The 19,772-nt window shown below is 39.0% G+C and overlaps 1 protein-coding gene across 1 annotated transcript; it reads left to right on the plus strand.

The window, feature by feature from the left end:
* The first annotated feature begins 1,948 nt into the window (after positions 1-1,948).
* Positions 1,949-19,485, plus strand: LOC118342435 (mucin-2-like). The gene is made up of 45 exons (XM_035680979.1): positions 1,949-2,026; positions 2,695-2,739; positions 3,287-3,512; positions 4,139-4,268; positions 4,423-4,486; positions 4,726-4,808; positions 5,074-5,269; positions 5,390-5,515; positions 5,625-5,745; positions 5,861-5,996; positions 6,084-6,161; positions 6,264-6,333; positions 6,473-6,610; positions 6,761-6,907; positions 7,256-7,350; positions 7,456-7,588; positions 7,679-7,922; positions 8,456-8,496; positions 8,639-8,727; positions 8,888-9,042; positions 9,149-9,287; positions 9,464-9,568; positions 9,842-10,036; positions 10,312-10,384; positions 10,454-10,623; positions 10,866-11,022; positions 11,501-11,611; positions 11,876-12,017; positions 12,154-12,182; positions 12,341-12,757; positions 13,136-14,158; positions 14,302-14,502; positions 15,049-15,290; positions 15,396-15,582; positions 16,210-16,426; positions 16,747-16,913; positions 17,070-17,139; positions 17,266-17,375; positions 17,529-17,560; positions 17,641-17,794; positions 17,883-17,920; positions 18,053-18,160; positions 18,472-18,511; positions 18,703-18,811; positions 19,019-19,485. The coding sequence occupies exons 1-45, from the start codon at positions 1,978-1,980 to the stop codon at positions 19,185-19,187; spliced, it is 6,771 nt and encodes a 2,256-aa protein (XP_035536872.1). The 5' UTR covers positions 1,949-1,977; the 3' UTR covers positions 19,188-19,485.
* The last annotated feature ends 287 nt before the right edge of the window (positions 19,486-19,772 follow it).

Genomic DNA, 19,772 nt, shown 5'->3' on the forward strand with positions numbered 1-19,772 from the left:
TATCATCTCAGGCACTGTGATGTCATACTGCAGAAGGAACAGCAAAGGTGTCGGCTGTGAAAAATACTGATTGAGACTATACTGATGTTTGATATTTGGGGATTTTTTTTGTTGTTGATCTATTCTGTATACATACCTATATTGCATTTTTGTCTGTCCTGGGAGAGGAATCCCTTACCTGTTGATCTTGCTTTATCCTCCCTGTTAAAGGTTTGTTTGGGGAGTTTTTCCCTTGTTTGTAAAAAATATTAATAGATTTTAAAGCCCCTTGAGTAAAATTGTGACTTTTAATTATGGGCTATATATATTAAATTGACATGACTTGACTTTCAGTGTTAAAGCTCCACTATTCATCATCAACAGTGAATCAAATGTGTATATGTGACATGAAAAAGGTCAGTAGCAGTGATTAAGCTACTGAGAATTATCACTCAACTTCCACTGCTCTTGAAAATGAAAATGAACAGGGTCGCTAGCATGAACCCAATATCACCCACCTTTTAGCCTATTTTAGCTCATTGTTTTTGTTTCATGAGACATTTACTCAGGATTTTTTTCTGGAATCTGTGGAGATCGAACCAATGTGAATACGTGAGTGAATATTTGCCAGTGGCCAGAAACGTGACTCCAAATGAATGACAATGTTGCTCCATGTCTGCTGAATGTAAGTAGCTTACTGTTAGGTAGCTGCCTGATGTTAGCCATAGCCTTTCACAGTGATAATATATCAAGAGTGTGTGTGTGTCAGTTAGCTTGTTTTTGAGCTCTCCTGGTCCTTAGTGACCTCAAAAAAATCAATGAATGTAGCTTTAAGACATAACAATGCAAATTATTTTACAATGTCCATGCCAGCTATAGGTTTTAAAATATACACATACAGTATTTTGTAGTGTTTTACAACCGTATTTAACTACTTAAAAGACTAATTACATTTTAAAAAATGTTTACAGTTTAGTTATGTGCAGTGAAAGTACTCCTTAATTCATATATCTACACACTGAGAATTTTAATTGGAACGTAATATCCTATTACAATGCGGTGGGTTAAGGTGAAAGATCTCAGGTTTAATAGCCTGTTTATTGTTGATAAGCCTCTTAATCCTTTTACCACTTCACTGATTTTGACTCAGTTTGCAGCTTTAAGTATAATCTTTGCGTGAAAAGAAATCTGAGTAGCTGCATAACACATCTTTAAGCATCACATGGTACTTTCCCCTCAGCTCTCAAACGAAAAAATAACTAACTACATCCTGGTTCATGCACCCTGGCCCCTTTCCACAGCCTCATTTCTCATTTTCTCATTGTCTACATGTCTTGGAAAGGCATTGTCTGGTTTAACAGTGTTTGCCAAAAGTAAGAATCCCTCTTTGTTCATAATACAGGACTTAATATATTAGCCCTTGGTGACACTGATTTTTATCATTTGTGGTAGGAAACAGATTTAAAGGAATGAAAGAACAGGCTTTTCGAACTCTACGTTGGAATTAATTTTGATGTTGATTTTTCCAAACTGTGTGTGCATCCATCCTCTTTCACACACACACACACACACACACACACACACACACACACACAATTTCCCACGGGAGTATACATCAGAGGGATTGTTGAATAATGAAATAGATCTCTTTTGCTGTAAATGCAACATGATAAACAGGATTATGCTTTAAATTAAGATGGTTTTCCAACATTGTGTGATCATTTCCACATTTCTGGTTAATACCATGTAGTTTAATGTTTAATCAGATTATTTTTTCTATTTCTAGTTTCCTGGTGTTTTCATTTAAAGAGTGCGTGGGTGAGGGCGTATGTCTAGGTGTGCACAATGGGTTGTCACACCATATCTCACACACATATCTGTGTTTGTGTGTGTGTGTGTGTGTAAATGGACACTGCATATATAAGCCATGTGGTGGGCTGTTAGTGCAGTTATTCCTGGTTTCACCTGCTCTTCTGCAACCAGGACGCATCAGGCAGCATGACCTCACAGCGATGGATGCTGGCTGTCTGTTTTTCACTAGTCTCAGGTACCATGCAATAATTAATTTAATCATCTGAATATGAATTAATTCTTCTAAGCAGAAACACTGAGTGATAAGGATATTGAAAAATCAAATTATATATATATATAAGAAAAAATATCAAAAAGGTTAACATTCAGTATTTCAACATTTGACATATTTTATAAAATGATTTGTTGTTTTTCATGTGTTTTTATGTTCCCAGTATGTTTTAGTTCAGCCATTTATTCATCAATTTCTTAAGTTTTTAACTAGTACTTGAGAATTAGAGAGTAGAATTAGAGAAAAAGTCCTTTGTCACATTTGACTGGAGTTGGAAAAGTTCAGATCAGTTTTATATTGAGTGGTGGAATAAAAAAAGTACATTTAATCAATTTCTGAATTAGGAGTTGGCCTACTTTTATTTTTGATACTGTCAAAGTAGATTAAACTAATAATACTTTTGTACTTTTGCTTAAGTGACATTTTCAATGCAGGACTTAAGCTTAAACTTAATGGAATTGTTAATATTGCATTATTGCTACTGTCACTAAAGGATGATAATACGTTTTATCTCTGCATTAAATATATATTTTTTTTAAATCAAATACGGTATCTCTATAACAATAAGATTCTAGCTGTATCCAGTTATTATGAATGTTTACTTCGTCCTTAATGCTGTATTTCTCTCCTAGTTATAGGGACAGGGGAATCGGTCGCAACAATAGAAACTCGGAAATGTGAGTCAATCCTGATCGGTTCATTTTACAGATTACTTTTTACAAAAAATAGTTAATCATGTGGTGTAATTTGGTCATTAAAAATATTCAGTACTATAAAAAGTTAATTGACTTTTTCATAATTAGAGTGATTTGAATGTAAAAGTAATCAAAGTTATTAGATTTCATTATTGAGTTCTGAATTGATTACTGAAAGGATAGTACTGCTGATTAGTACAGAAGTCAAGATTATTACAATTATTCTTTTAAAACCACTATCTAAAAAATCACAAGGTAATTTATCTAAGAGAACACAACCTTCTGTTTTCTTGTGATAATAAGTTGATTATGTTGTTATTTCAAGATAACACAGCTTGTAATCTCGAAATAACGGCATAAAAAAAAGTGTAAGCACAGCTATTCTTGGCTTCCGTAGTTAACACCTTTAGCAAGAAAAACCCGAAAACCAACATAGCTAAATAATGTCATTGATTTATTGTGTTATTATTGACTTCAGTCATGTCTTTAGCCATTGTCTAATCAGTAAATTGACCTTTGTTATGATCAGACATTTGCAGGACTTTTGGCAGCGGGGTTGTGCAGCCTTTCAATGGTTCAAGTTTCTATGTGCATTCCAACTGTCCTTTCACCCTCACCCGCTTCACCCACAACCGGGTGGAATGTGATATCACCACACGGCGAGGTGACAATGGGCTGCTGGCCCAAGTCGAGATCATCATCAACAAAATCAGGACTGTTCTGCAGAATGGAAGCATCATGGTGGAGAGGAAAAGGTTCGGGCCCAACCTCTAACCCACCCTCATACTGTTTCACCACAGGGAAAGTGTAGCCAGATGGAAAACCAAATAATAAGTCATGCAAAGTTTGATCAAATCGCACATCCTCTGAGTATATATTTGTTTAGATAAAAAATTATAATCTTAAAAAATAAAAATTATTCAGCCACATCAACAACAGTAAGAATGTGAGAAAACAGCAGGTGGGTGTTTTGCCCAAAGACACTTCAGATCATTCCCTCAAATGGCATTCGTCCACACAGCCAGGTGGTTGACACTTTTATGCATTCATAATGTCATCAATCTTGGTTAATTATTAGCTGTTATTCCGGAACACTGAGCATTGTTAATGATTTCCTGATCAAGTTAAAGTTGTTACAATCTACAAGGTGACTCAAGTTAACTTACAAATATATATTTTATATATTTATTTATTTTTTTTTTGGGGGGGGGGGAATTTTGCTATTTGCGTTGTTTTGTCAAAATGCAACCTAAACATCTGTCTTTATTTTTCTTTAGATTAAATAATTTTTGCATTTGTTTCTCTTTAAAATTCAGTGTGATAACCCTGTTCTCTGTATCAGTACCTGTCCTAATATCTCTGTGTATTTATTTGTTGACAGTGTTTCCCTTCCATACGACCACACCTACCAGCATATCTTTCACTACGGTATCTACACTAAACTGAGGAGCTCGCTGCTTCCTCTGTCCGTTACCTGGCACAATGTACCTGGAGGAATAGACACTGTCTGGGTGAGAGGACACTGCGATAAATATGTTGACAACATACAGTAGACATACACAAGAGAACATAAACACAGGCCCCCAAATATGTGCACACATACATATTTGGTACTGTAGAGCAATATTCTCACCCACTGAAGCTTTTTTAAAAAAACTTGTTAAGGTGGAGCTGGAGCAGGAGCTGAGCACCGACATGACTGGACTGTGTGGAAAATACAATATCCCAGGTATTATAATGAAATGATTGGAAATAATAGCAGGATTCCTGTAGTATAGCTAGTAGTAATAGTAGATACATTACCAGCAGTACTTTTAGTAGTAGTAGCAATTACAATGTTGGTGGCAGGAGAAATAGTAAAAATCATTCATCATTATAATGTAGATGATCTTAGGAATGTACACATTTTGTTTATATGTTTGTTTGCATGCAGTTTATTATAAGAATGTGACATTTTTATGAAATTAGGAAACAAACAGCAGTCGATCAAAGACAGCGTGCTTGCTGACGACACATGTCAAACCCGAGATCCTGCCTTCGCTATGAATGAAGTGAGTTAACTGTTGTTTCGATCATGTTATTTCCAGTCTGCTGTTTGTGTTGCAGCTTTTTCTGCACTTTCTCTGAGTTGTATACACTCGTGGATCCCACTGAAAAGAAAAACACAGGTTATAAATCAACTGATGCTGAGTAGTGCCTTAAATGATATCATGTCAGTTTAAAAGACATTGAGCCATACATATCTTACCTGGTTTACAATTACATGCAGTGTCTTAGTTCCAGATGTTCAGGTGGTTTCTCTGATGACCTTTGTAGGTATGCAGAATGTTCTTTTCCTACACCTTGGATTGTCTCCAAGCCAGGACGCCTCATTACATCCAACTCTGCAAAGAGAACATTTACAGCTATGAAAAGAACAAATACATCGGCTGTGCTTTCTTCAAAGAAGTTGTCCAGCAGTGTGGAAACAGCAGCTATGCCTGGAACATATGGAGAATGGTAACCAAATGTGGTAGGTGCTACAATTTAAAGCTCTCCAGATTTGTTCAGGTTTATGTTTGGAGACCTATTTGATAGACTTAATTTGATGGACTCTTGATGTGATTGTCTCTGTTTCTGTGGGTGAATGCAGCAATACCGAGTTGTCCAGGAGACCTGGTTTATGTAGAACAGGGTGCGGCCTTTGTTCCCAGCTGCTCCAACCCGAACCCCAGATTCTCCAACCAGGATCTCGTTAGCTCCTGTGTCTGCCCGATGGGTGAGCACTGTCTGACTGTATGATTTAGCTCTTAACTCATCTGACCCCGTTGTTTAATTGCTTGTTTAGCTTAAATAATATGATAAAAAGATTGACATTTACATTCTAGGTATGGTGCTTAATGATCACACAGACGGCTTCCACTGTGTAAGTGTATTGAGCTGCCCTTGTGTGTTTAATGGCAAGAGCTTCTCAACTGGAGACATACGCAATACCAAGTGTCAGTCATGGTAAGTGGGTTGGAAAACTGCTTTGATACTTACATGAATTCAAATCAGGACGAATAAAATGATCCTATTTGAAGTTTTTTTTTCGTTCAAATGTTATGCTAATTTCTCTCCACAGTGTGTGTGACAGTGGGAAATGGCAATGCTCGGAAAATTTCTGCCCTTCCAGATGTCTCATTGAAGGCCAGTTTGTGACAACAGTTGATGGCAAACAATATGTCCTCCCTGGTAAATGTAAATATGTGGCCTCGCAGGTGAGTTTTCAGCACTAACCAGACATTTAATATTAACCCATGTTGTCTTTTTATGATACTAACTGCTCTTTTAAAATGATTTCCAAGGGTCTCAACTGGACAGTAATGATTGAGTTTTCCCAAAAGGCCCCCTCTCTGAAAACAGTCAGTCTTCAGCTTTTTCAGGTAAAAGCTATCTTTGAATTTGAAACGATCTATCACACAAATGTCAAGCAAGAGTAATGTGCAGTCAGTGAATATAAATGTGCTTCTTTTATGGATTTGCAGGAAACGTATACATTCTCACAGAACACGGCTAAAATTGGAGAGGAGGAGATCACTGAACTTCATCAGTCTGGTAAAACAAAGGGGGGAAATCATTGTTTTTAATTGCATTGGTCCTTAACGTGAATATATATGTCTGGTAGCTAGTAATTCATCCATATTGGCTTGGTTACTCACCTACCAATAACTTACCGACCTCTGTCGCCTGTCAGATCATGCTCTGGTTTTCTGGCAGTCCTCCATGTACGTCGAGGTCCACACATCCTTTGGTATGAAGATCCAAGTCCAGACGTCTCCTGAAATCCAGTTGTACATCACCCCACCCACAAACCACGCTGGCATGATCTCAGGTTAGGATCTCAGTCTACAAACAGGCCAAGCTATATTGGCATTGTCACAATTGTGCAGGCAGGGTAACCAGAAACAAGACAGACAAGTTTTTTATGAGCTCTCATGCGTGATCCAGTTTGAGCTGTAATTATAGCCGGCGTGTCCTTCAGGTCTTTGTGGCAACAGCAACAATGACACCACAGACGATTTCACCACCAGCAGCGGGATCATCGAAAACTCAGCTCAACCTTTTGCTCAGTCCTGGAGTGTGGATACTTGTCCAGTGAACATACCCCCCTGCACCAACACAGACAATGGTACTAATTAATATATATGTGCTTGTAAAATGGAGTTTTTGTAAGGAGTTCGGTCTAGACCTGCTCTATTTGAAAAGTGTCTTGAGACAACTTCTGTTATGAATTGGCACTATACCAATAAAATAGAATTAAAAATTTAATTGAATTAAAATGTTAAAAATATGTTCACACACAATGTTTTATGGTCTTCTTGAATTCTGTATATCAGAGATGAAATGTTATTTTAAAAGCTATACAATGAAATAATACATTCTTATATTAAAAAACTATGTTATATTTGATGTGAGAAAAGATACTTCCATATTGTTTTGCTAACTTATTTCATTATCTTAATATGTATTTTTGAAGAAATATTTGCTGATGAAAAGTGCTCTGTCCTGAACAACCCAGCCGGGATATTTGCCAAGTGCCATGGTCATATCCCAACCGATCACTACCACACGGTAACAAGACTTTTGTACCAAAGTAAATCCTTAGTTAGTTCTTGGCGTTTTCAGCAAACTAACTGATATTGACTAATATTAACATGGACGGATTTTTTTTTCCAGGCTTGCATCCAAAGAACATGTATGTGTGGCAGCAGTCTGCAGCAGTGCTTGTGTGTTGCTCTGGGCAGCTATGCCAAAGCCTGTGCCAATCTGGGTGTCATAGTTGGTGACTGGAGGACAGCTACTAACTGCAGTGAGTTCAGCTTTGATAAATATATACAGCTAAATCTGTCTATATCCCCCAACTTTATTGTTCCTCTGAAAATACAATGTTGTGTCACAGCTCTGACATGTCAGAAGAACCAAGAATTCTCCTACAACGTGCAAGCCTGTAACCACACATGCCGCTCCCTGTCTGGCCCTGACCCTCGCTGTGGGCTGGACAGTACGCCTGTGGAGGGCTGTGGCTGTCCAGAGGGTACTCACCTGAATGAAGGACACATCTGTACCGCAAAGGCAGAGTGCGTTTGTCACTACTACGGTGGTATAACACCACCAGGGTCTGTTGTTATTGACGGACGAATGTGGTAGGTTGATTGAGTATTACAGCCATTTGAAAAGCATGTTTTAACATTTTACTTCCCAAGCTGATGAGGCTGTTATCCACTGTTTGCCCTAACCAAGTCTTATTGTCATGGTTTTGGGTTTAGTTATTTCCTGTTTTATTTTGCAATACTTCTTGTCTTGTGTCTGGTTTAACTTCACTTCACGCACCTGTCTTTGTCTGTTGTCCCTCCAGTTTGTATTGTCTGCCCTGCCCTGATTATTTTCACCTGTGTATTTGGTCTGTGTTCCCTTGTTTTAGTGTCAGTTTATCCTGTTTGCTTTGTCCCTGTGTTGCCTTTTTTGGTTTTACTTTGCTTGAACCTGTTTAGTGTCTACCTGCCTGTTACCTGTCTTCCTATACCTGCCTGTAAGCTGAATCAATATTAAATTTACTGAAGTCATCCTGTTGCTGTCTTGCATTTGGGTTCAGTCTTGTGATTTGTGAGCCGGGTCATTTGTAGTGTGCTCAGTTGTCTCTACCTACCGTGTTCAAACCAAATATTGTCTATTGCAGTTTCTGTGAAAATGGAGAACTACAGTGTTCTAAGGATTGTGGTAAATATATATTCTGTCATTCCAAATATTTACCAAAAACTACTACTGAACAATTTAATGCAAGAAACATGTTTGACAATGTGTCAAACTGAAATATAATTAACACATTAATATGTCTTATATATTTAATTGTTTTCATCAGGGTGCAAAAATGGGAAGGTTTGTGTTCACTGTGCTGAGTACCCAGTTAACACGGCTCAGAAAACCTGCGACAGTCTCAGCAAACCAATGGTAGGTCAACAGATTATCTATTCTGTATTTACAGTACATGCTTTACATTATTCTGCATTCTAACAATTACCCCCTACCCTAGTCCAAAACCAGTTTATTTTATTGTGATGGATCAAACTTATCCTTGAGATAAATTATTTTCTTTTGGTGTGATTTCCAGGGCACCAGTATGACATGTGATAGTGGCTGTTACTGCCCACATGACCAGTATGAGGATCACAGTGGAAACTGTGTTTCTCTGGACAACTGCACCTGTGTGTACAGTGGCAAAGTATTCAGTGCAGGACAGCAGGTCAAAACCAACTGCAAAACATGGTAACACCTGCATTAGTGCTGCTTTCCTACTTCAAAAAGTCTACGCTGGTGAAGCCATTGATGCAAAGTCCATGGCTGACTAAAAGGTTTACTCTCTATCTTACAGTACCTGTGGTCAGGGTCAGTGGCACTGCAAAGATGAGCCTTGTCCTGGGAAGTGTCAAGTTTACGGAAACGGACACTACCAGACCTTTGACTCTAAATGGTACCGCTTTGATGGACACTGTCAGTACACACTTGTAGAGGTGAGACCCAACATGAAAGCAAAATCCACTGCTCACACGTATCTTTGCTCAAGCTTTGTAGGAATTCAAATGACAAAGTACATAATCCAAATACCCTAACCAAAGAACTTTTTTTTTTTTAAACATAGGCTATAGTTTTTTTTAAATAGTTTTTAACTCTGATCTTTTTACTTCAGGATTACTGTGGAAAAAGAAATGGCACTTTCTCTGTCAGAGTGGAGAGTGTACCATGCTGTGATGAGGCGCTCACCTGCTCTCGCTCTATCATCCTTGACATGCAGGTGAATGCAATTTGTTTCTGTGATTGCTGTTTTTCTTCACTGAAAACCTGAGCTATTGTCCACATGTTTATTTATTGTTTCATTATAATATCATATCGATTCCTGTATTTACTTTTTTAATCCCATTGCTTCACACACTTCACACAGTCACGATTAAAGAATCAAAGCATGCTACTGACTGACTTTTATGGAAGATAAATGGTCATGAACCAGTAAAGTCTGGTGACTTGTTCATCAATAATTAAAAGATATTCTTATACCTGTGCTGTCAAGGGCCTAGTCACCCTGACACTGAGCGACATGAAGGTGACCAGACAGCACCATAAAGGCTGGACACTGCTGGAAGATTCACTTTATTCCACACACACTGTGGGACTCTACATCATAATCTCAGTGCCAAGCAGAGGGATAACGCTCATCTGGGACAAACACACCAGGATCACCATAGAACTGCATGCAGACTTGAGAGTGAGTGATGAGGATTTGAAATCTAGTCATATATATATTACTTGTCACATGACTACACACTTTGATCCTCAGTGTACACTGTGTCTTCTTGCTTTCTTTCTCAGCTGTGTATTGATTTATTTATTTAACCAGTTGATTGATTTAGATGAAAGCCACTATGTATCGACCATCACTCATAGGTTCATCCTTCCTAAGAGTCCATTGTTAATTTTACATGTAATTTTAAAACCTTTTAATACAATTTTTAAATCTATTTTCAACCATCTCTCCTGCAGAACCAAGTGTGTGGCCTCTGTGGGAATTTTGACTCCAATGAGATGAATGACCTGCAGATAAGTGGCTCAGGAGGTAAATAGATTTTTTATTTTCTTTTATGAAGCAGAAAACTGAAAAATAACACCAACAATCTGTGTTTAGCGATGTCCAGTCCCCTGACATTTGGGAACAGCTGGAGAGCCGCCACACCTCCTTGCTCTGATGTGACCAAGGAGATATTTCCCTGTGAACGCAACTCCTACTGCTCAGCCTGGGCCCAGCGACGCTGTATGATCCTTACAGGAGACACATTCAAAGATTGCCACTTAAAAGTACGCATTTAACATATTTAGCATGCCACTAATAGCATGATCGGGGGTTAGATTCCTGTGCAGGTACATTTGGGAAGCAGGGTAGCATAGAAAGATCTTTCCAATAAACCAATGACCTATAACAGCTCAGTGTCGACACTAAACATTTATTGTCCAAATCTACTATTTACAGTAATAGGCCTTAACAGAGAGTCCTTAAAGTGTTAATAAATGTTCTATTTTGGATGTTCTACACTCCTCAGGTGGATCCAGAGCCTTACTACCATGCCTGTGTGCAGGAGTCATGCTCCTGTGAGTTTGAAGGGAAGTTCCTGGGCTTCTGCACAGCTGTGGCAGCCTATGCAGAGGCCTGCAGTGATCAGGATGTATGTGTGAACTGGAGAACACCTGATTTGTGTCGTAAGTTATGACCCTTTTGCCCCCACGAACGAAAGTTTGAACATAACTCTTCAGATGTTGAGCAAGGAGGTAACGGTAATGTTGACATTTGAGAATAACTTTTAACTTAAACCCATAAAGAGAACATTGATTAGATCAATACTATTCAGTTGATTCTTGATTAAAGGGGATTGTCATGCCAAGATGCATTTTACAGTAGGAAAAAAGTTAGCAGGCTGCGCTCAAAATGCTAAAGATGTATCATCTCTTGTTTAATTTTACTTGCCTAATAGTTGAATAACATGAGACATGCAGTACATTACTTTATATAATGTTTTATCAATATGTAAAACATTTTTGTCATTATGCAGAGGGCTGACACTATGTCAGACATAAATAAAGTAATCACTATAGCCTACAATCCATATTATTAAAAGTGTGTTAATTTCTAACTACTGAAAAGTTTTCAAAACAAACTATAACTCATTTTAAACCATAGCGGTCTACTGTGACTACTACAATGAGAAGGGCCAGTGTAGCTGGCACTATGAAGCCTGTGGGAAGATGCTAACCTGTGGCGAAGGCAACTACTTTACTCACAAGCTGGAAGGTAACCAAACTGTCTCAGTTGTTTTCAAATATAACAATTAAACCCGAATTGTTGATCATCTGTTGAATCTGGAAAGTGAAAAAAATGTCTTAATGTTACTTATTTTCTGACTAATTCTGGCAGTACTGCAAACAATCTGGCCATTATAATAAAATTCTCACAATTTAGATATCTATTGAATATTTGTTTTATTCTTGGCCTAATTAATGCTTACAAAAGCCATTTGCACCCATAAAATAAACATAATGTTTATTCTTGGAAAAGGCTGTTACCCCAGATGTTCATTGGAGGCGCCATACTATGATGAAAATACTGGTGAATGCACCCAATTGAGAAACTGCACCTGTTTATTCAATGACACTATCCTTCAGTCTGGGAAAGTAGTGCTGATACAGTCTATTGAGTGGTAAGTTGGGCCATTCTTAATATATATACAGTGTCTAAATATGTAAATTTTTAAGGTAACATGAATGATTGTTTCCTTTACATATGTGTGAACTGACAACTGGATATTTCTTAATATTTCATATTATTCTCGTCAGCCACTGTGAAAATGGAACGATCAAGTGTTGTAAGTATGAAATAGTGTTTATAGTCTATCATTACATTTACTATTTCATGTGTCTATCACTTTTAGTTTTTGTGCCAATTTGTGCCCAGCTATTTAAATGTTATATATATAGCCTTCTTTCAAAACACCAGACCTCAATTGCACCTCTACTCCAACAGCACCTCCACACACAACTACACCTGCCACTACTACCACTGAAACAACTGTGCTTTCCACTACACCAACTACTACAATTGCCTTTACTACTGCTGAAACATCCCCAATGCCTACAACCACCTCTGCACCAGTGACAACCATTACCAATGTCTCAACTACTACTGAATTTTGGTCAACTGTACTTTCCACCACCTCTACCCCAACCACTACCACTGCTTCAACAACACCCTCCACCACCACTACACAAATGACGTCCATTACCAATGCCTCAACTACTACTGGAAACTGGTCAACTGTACTTTCCACCACCACTACCCCAACCACTACAACTGCCTCAACAACGCCCTCCATCACTACACAAATGACGTCCATTAATCGGCGTACCAATGCCTCAACTACTACTCGGAACTGGCTCAACTGTATTCTCCAACCACCGACTGACCCCCAATCCGACTACAACCTGCCTCAACAAAGCCTCCCCACCACCACCGACACACAATGACTGCCCATTAAAAGCCTCACTACCACTACTTGGAAACTGGGTCAACTGTACTTCCACCACACTCACCAACCACTACAATCGCTCAACAACACCCTCCAAAACCACTACACAAATGATCACGGGCTCCAATGCCTCAACTACTACTGGAAACTGTCCAACTGGTACTTTCCACCACCACTACCCCCAACCACTACACACTGCTCAACACACACCTCGGCACAACTCATACACAAATGACATCCATTACCAATCCCTCAACTACTACCTGGAAACTGGTCACGTGTACTGGTTCCAGCCACCCACTACCCAACCATACAACTGGCCTCAACAACGCTCTCCACCACCCGATACACAAATGACGTCATTACAAATGCCTCAACTACTACTGGAAACTGGTCAATGTACTTTACTACCCCAACCACTACAACTGCCTCAACAACGCCCTCCACCACCACTACACAAATGACGTCCATTACCAATGCCTCAACTACTACTGGAAATTGGTCAACTTTGCTTTTTACCACTTCTACACCAACAAATACAACTGCCTCAACTACTGCTGAAACATGGTCAACAACCCCCACCACCAATCGATCAACTGCGCTAACCGCCACCTCTACACCAACGACAGCAACCACCACTGTAACCTCAGTAACCCCTACAGAAGTGAGTAACACATCAGATATCACTACTCTCCCACTCACCACTTCATCTACAACTAGAATGAATACCACTTCTTCAGTGACAACTGCTACCTCAATACAGCTTACAGCAGTAACAAATAGCACTGAATCTACTACAGTACAGACAACTGCGACTGACTTACCCACATCTGAATTTTCCAGCTCTCTGCCTACCACATTATACACCAATGCTTCAACATGGATAACAAAATCAGAGAGCACAGAAACCTTTACATCAACAGATACTTTCACAACTCAACCAACAACGAAACAGACCAAGCCAACAGCAACAACACTTCAGTCAACAACCACTTTTGCAACCAATGCTACTGCTGAAACCTCAGGTCCGACTGAAGTAACCATCACAGAAGCTTCCACTGAAACATTTACCTCTACCCAATCAACCACTCAACTTACTACCTCCTCAGGATCAACAATGTCTGATGCAGTGACGACTAACTCTACGATGATGCCAACAACAACATATGACACCAAGATGTCCATAAGTGAAGGATTTACCAATGCGACATCTACCACTGAACTGACAACCCCTGAAGAATCAGGCACAACAGTGATGACAGAAGAAACCACCGGCCCAACGAGTGTCAGTGTCATTGAAACTTCAACACCTCCCAGTGCGTGCTTTATTTGTTCTGCATATTACTCAGTTAGTTACTCAGTTACTCTAGTAGTTATTTCCTTTCATGTTCAATCATTTCAACAATGTGTTTGTTTCTATGTTCACTGTCCTCTGCTGTTGTGTTACTCAAACCATCAGCGTGTGAGTGTGTAGACCTCATGAGGAAAAAAACCTGGAGTTGCGGCGAGACGTGGACAGAGGACTGCTTCATTAAGACTTGTACAAATAAAAAGATAGAGTTGACCTCAGTGGTTTGTCCAGAGCCTACAATTCCCATCTGCCCCAGAAATCAAAAAACGAAAGTCTCGGATGGATGCTGTGAAACATGGAAGTGTGACTGTAAGTGCATCCATGTCTGTCTGTCACTGCTCTTTTTAGCTCTCATTTTCTTTTACGTTCAAAGAAACTACTCTTATAGGTCATTTGCCTCTACATATATCTCTGTTTTTTTATGTGGTATTTTATTTGATTTAGAGTGCTAACATGCTCACAGTGACAAGTTTTAGATGCTAGCGTTTAGCAGGCAATGTTCACTAAGGTGACCATCTTTGTTTATTGTGTTATCATGCTAAACTTTACTAATTAACACTAAACACACAGTACAGCTAAGACGAATGGGAATGTTGTTAGTTTTGCAGGTAATTTGGTCATAATATAAAGTATTGGACAAGTTGGACCAGATGATGGTTCTAGAGGAAAGGTTAAGGGATCTTACAAGGTTCTTACAATCATTCATGTGGGCAACATGAATGTCTGTAGAAAGTTTATTGGCGATCCATCCAATATTTGAGATATTTTAGTCTGGTGGTGAACATCATCCCTAGAGCTATTGTTTCCCATCTATCTACTAAAACCACTGCTTATTCTTTCCCTTACCGTCTCTAGGTCGCTGTGAGTTATATGGGGACCCCCACTACATCTCGTTCCAAGGCGTACCATTTGATTTCCTGGACGACTGTACCTATATCCTTGTGGAGGAGCGGTCACCACGTCATCATCTGACCATTGCAGTGGAAAACTTCTTCTGTGTGCCAGGACTTGATGGCTCCTGTGCTAAGGGCATCATCCTGAAATATCAGAACAATATAGCTTCACTCAATATCATTCCACATTTGTATGCAGTACAGGTAGCATATAACTTTCTATTTATTTATAGTATATGTCAAGATTGAAGCCTTCCATATTTTCTTGGAAGAATGAGACAGTTTTGATATTGTTGTAATCTGCCTTAGGCCACTTTGAACAATGTGACCATAGTGCCGCCATATGAGGAGCAAGGGTGGAGGTTTGAGACCACAGGGTACATAGTGTCCATCTACCTCCCCGAGGTCCGCTCTTATGTATCCCTCAGTCCATCTTGGACCCTGGTGGTCAGTCTGGCAATGGAACACTTCCACAACAACACCCAAGGACAATGTGGTAGGTAATGTATTGAAAGGGTGTTGTTAAGTGCATACTGTACATCCATTTTAGACGTGTGTCTGTGTTCAGTGGATTTTCAGATGAAGCAAAAAAAAACCTTGTCACAGATCAAACAAACAAGTTGTGTTTGATAAAGTGAAGACCAGTTTCTTTATCCTAACCCTAAACAATTAAGGCTGTGTCTTGCATGCATGTTATATGATGGAAATGTCTGCATACAGTTCAGCTCTTGCAGCCTAAATATACATGTCCTGCTGGATATAATACAATCTGCAAGAGTGGAGACCATCAGTCATCCAATGTTGATATCCAATTATTCTACTTCATCAGATAAGTTTGATATATATATATATATATATATATAGATTATTCTATATAATAATCTATATAGATTATTCTATATATATATATATATATATATATAGAATAATCTTTTCCTGATTTAGCTTTTGTGTATTTAGGGTTTATTTAGGCTGAGCTACTTCTTTTGTGGACCATGATGGCGCCCCGCAATGGTTTCTAAGATATTTGAAATGCCACTGAAAAGCTGCTATCCTGTATATGCGTATATTAGATATCTGATCACACATCTCTCTGAAGCTCATCTCTCCGTCCTCTCACCAGGTGTGTGTGGCATTGGCTCATGTATCCGTAAAGGAGGGCAGATTGAGGACGATAGTTGCTGTGATAAGACGGCCTATGACTGGGTGTACGCCGATCCGCTGAAGCCAGCCTGTGCTTCTGCACCAAGGGATGTACCTTGTCACTCCATGACCACTACTAGCACAACTCTCACCACCCCCTGCCCTGCAAGCCAACTATGTGAGCTGCTACACCACCCGTAAGTTCCACACACACACACCTTGTCAGAGAATTGATGGTAGAATTGGGAATTAGTGCGTTTTCTGATAAATGTCTACTATGATCGCACTGCATAGTATAAAAGCAAGGTGGAATGCTTTTGTTTGATTGTGACTAATGTAGACACATAGTTGCAACCACCAACAGTCACTATATTTCTCTAGTTTCTCTATACCTAGCTTTCAGTTTTTTAAACTATGATGGTGTATGATGATGTATAACCTTGGCCGTCTGCCTCACTGTGTATGTTTTGAGTTTTATGCTCTATAACTGTTAATTAATTCAATTTTGTTTCCCCAGAGTCTTTTCAAACTGCAGCGTGTATGTGAACATGAACCTTAAAAAGAAGAACTGCAAGTTTGATTCATGCAGGAACGGTGCTTGTTCTTCACTGGAGCAAGCTGCTGAAGAGTGCAAAAAAGTTGGTTTCTGTATTGACTGGCGAAAACTGACTAATGGAACCTGTGGTATGCACCTTTTATCCCTTCTCTGTCTATTGTATGTTTTTTCCACACTTTTCTGTGTGTTATTTAAACCTTACTGTCGTGAGGTTTTGGTTAAAGATTCAATGGGAAATTCCTCCTTTGATATTAATAACTGCAGTGTTTGTATTCATGTTCCAGGTGTGACATGTCCAGAAGGATTGATTTACAAAGAATGTAGTTCCAAGCTGGATGACTTCTGTTATGGAGGGTCTGTAAAGTTTACTTTTTCCAAATAACATCATTACACTTGTTGTGACGTTTGTTTCTCAGTCTATTAAAATCTAAAATGTTTCAAGATGTTGATTTCTTTTTCTCTTTTCGTTTGGCTGTACAGAGTGCCTCAGACTGGAGCCTCCCTCGAGAACAACAGTCCAGGTTGTTTTTGTCCAAGTGACCAGTTGAGGGCGGGAAATCACTCAAACGTCTGTGTGTCTGACTGTCCCTGTGAGTAACATGGCCTACAGTACAGGGCTGACACTCACACATAAACAATGTTTGAATGTTGATTGTTTGTTTGAAATCTAATGTATGTAATGATTTCTGATCTACTGGCATTCTAAAAAGTGTTAATGTAGAGTTTGTTTTTTCGTCCTACAGGCTGTAAAGGGCCACTTGGTGAACCCAGACAGGTAAGAATCTTTTTCTCATCGATGTAAAAATAGTCATCTCTGACTCTAGATAGTAAAGTATTTCTATACCTGTCTTCCAGCCTGGTGAGGTGTGGCAGTCCGACTGTTACCTGTGTACGTGTAACAACCAGACTCGGACGGAGGAGTGTTTTCTAAGACCTACTGAGCCACCTCCTACCTGCAGTCCCAATGCTGTATTGGTAAATACCTCTTGCTGTGGTGATCAGATTTGTGGTAAGAATACTTCCTTACTACTCACATGAAAACCAGTACAAAATTTGCCTTCTGTGAGGCGCTTATTACTTCATGTATTATTTTTCAGTTGAGAAGACGTGCAGTTATGATGGAAAAGTATACGAGGTATGTTGTGGCTCTGTATATGACAAAGAAATCTGTTTCTTCTCTCTGAGAGGAAAATTGCATTTTAAATGGATTGAGAATGAATCATTGCACTCTAATGTCTTGTCATGATATATTTCTTTGTGTGTGTAGGTGGGAGACAGATGGAAGGATGCTGCCCATCCCTGCATGTCATTCAGTTGCAGCAAAGAGGGTATTCAGACTGAGACTAGAATCTGTCCCACAGAAAACTGTCAGGAGGTACTGCACACCTTCCGCTCTGTTCCTTCAGCTAATAACTGTAACATCTTACAAGCCTTATTCTACAGTAAAAACTGATGTATTCCTGCAGTTACCACCAGCTAAAGGTTTGTTTTATAAGTAAGATATATCAGAGGCATTGAGTAGATCTGCTTGAGATAATTACTATTTTGAACAGAGAAACACTTCCTTCAAATTTATTGTGTGTAAACTAAATTATTATTTTTTTAATTATACATATATGAGTGCGAACTGATTGAAATTTGGAGAACAACAAAAATTTTACCTTGAGCTGATGTTTTATTCACCAGGAGGACAGAATTTGGGATGACCAACACTGCTGCTTTACATGTAAGTTAAGATAAAATCAATAATGTATTGAAGTCATCTACAACTGCTCACTTTTTCACATTGAATTTCTTTTTAGTTTATAGAACAGTTTGAACTATTTAAGCATTAAAAGCAAAACAATTTGGAACTCTCCTGCATTCAAAGCTCACACTCATCACGCCGCCTTTCGTGTTAATTTTCTCTGGCTCCAGGTAACCGGACCTGTGCTCCGAAGGTGACCAGTATCAACATTACCATAGACAACTGTACTGCCGCCATGGAGATCCCTCTGTGTCAGGGCCAATGTGTTTCTGAGCCCAGGTGAGAAGAAATATACCTGTCCCTGATTGATAGCTAATAGTTAAAATGGTCATTTAACACATTTTGCAGTTTTTATTCTTTCTTACAGCACACTCAACAAAAGCTGTGTTTATTTTTCCTCTGTCTCAATCCTTCTCTTCCCTCCTCCTTCTGTCCCTCCTCCACCCATTCCCTGTCTCCCCTCTGTGCCTCGCTTCACTGCAACAGGGTCGTGTTACGCGGTGACCTGCAGGTGGAGCAGAAGTGCCGACACTGTCAGGAGCGGAGCTCAGAGAGGAGATCAGTGACCCTACTATGCTTCGACCTCACCACCAGACACTACGTCTACAAGCATATCACCGGCTGCGAGTGCAGATCCTGTGGCATACTACGCTGAAAAGTACTCACACTGACCGATGCCAAAAATCTATCATTTTGTATCCATTCGACTTTCAAATCAAAATTTAACATCTATTGAAATGTAATGGATTATTAATCAGAATCAGGTTTATTCAAATAAAATGGTTTAATTAAATGGTTAATTGATAATAAAAAATATGAGAGATTATATAAAAAGTATGTAAAATATGAGAGCTCTACAGTGTTTAAAACAAAGAGGGTGGAATGTGAAAAATACCAATCGAAGAACTGCAATTCCTCTTATTTGTTCTTTATTAAAATCAATTACCAGACAAATAAACTGAATCATTTACTAATCATCAAAGTTTGTGGTATCTTCTTTCCATGCTGTATTAAGCCCAACTCAAATCTACTTTGCTCTGGCTTTGTCCAATCCCATTTCCATGCCAATAGCATGTCTTCTAGAGGTTGAAGGGTTATTTCAGGCAAATTAGTAAAAGCATAGCCTTTGAATAGTGTTATCGAGGCATGCAGGAATTTTAATTTGCCCAGGGTTTGAGATACCATTCTCCAATAAAATAAATGTAGGTAAGTAAGGAAATGTGCTTATGGTGCTAATGGC

The sequence above is a fragment of the Morone saxatilis genome, unplaced genomic scaffold (genome assembly GCF_004916995.1).
Source record: "Morone saxatilis isolate NCDOM2014 unplaced genomic scaffold, NCSU_SB_2.0 Contig10, whole genome shotgun sequence".
Taxonomy (NCBI): domain Eukaryota; kingdom Metazoa; phylum Chordata; class Actinopteri; family Moronidae; genus Morone; species Morone saxatilis.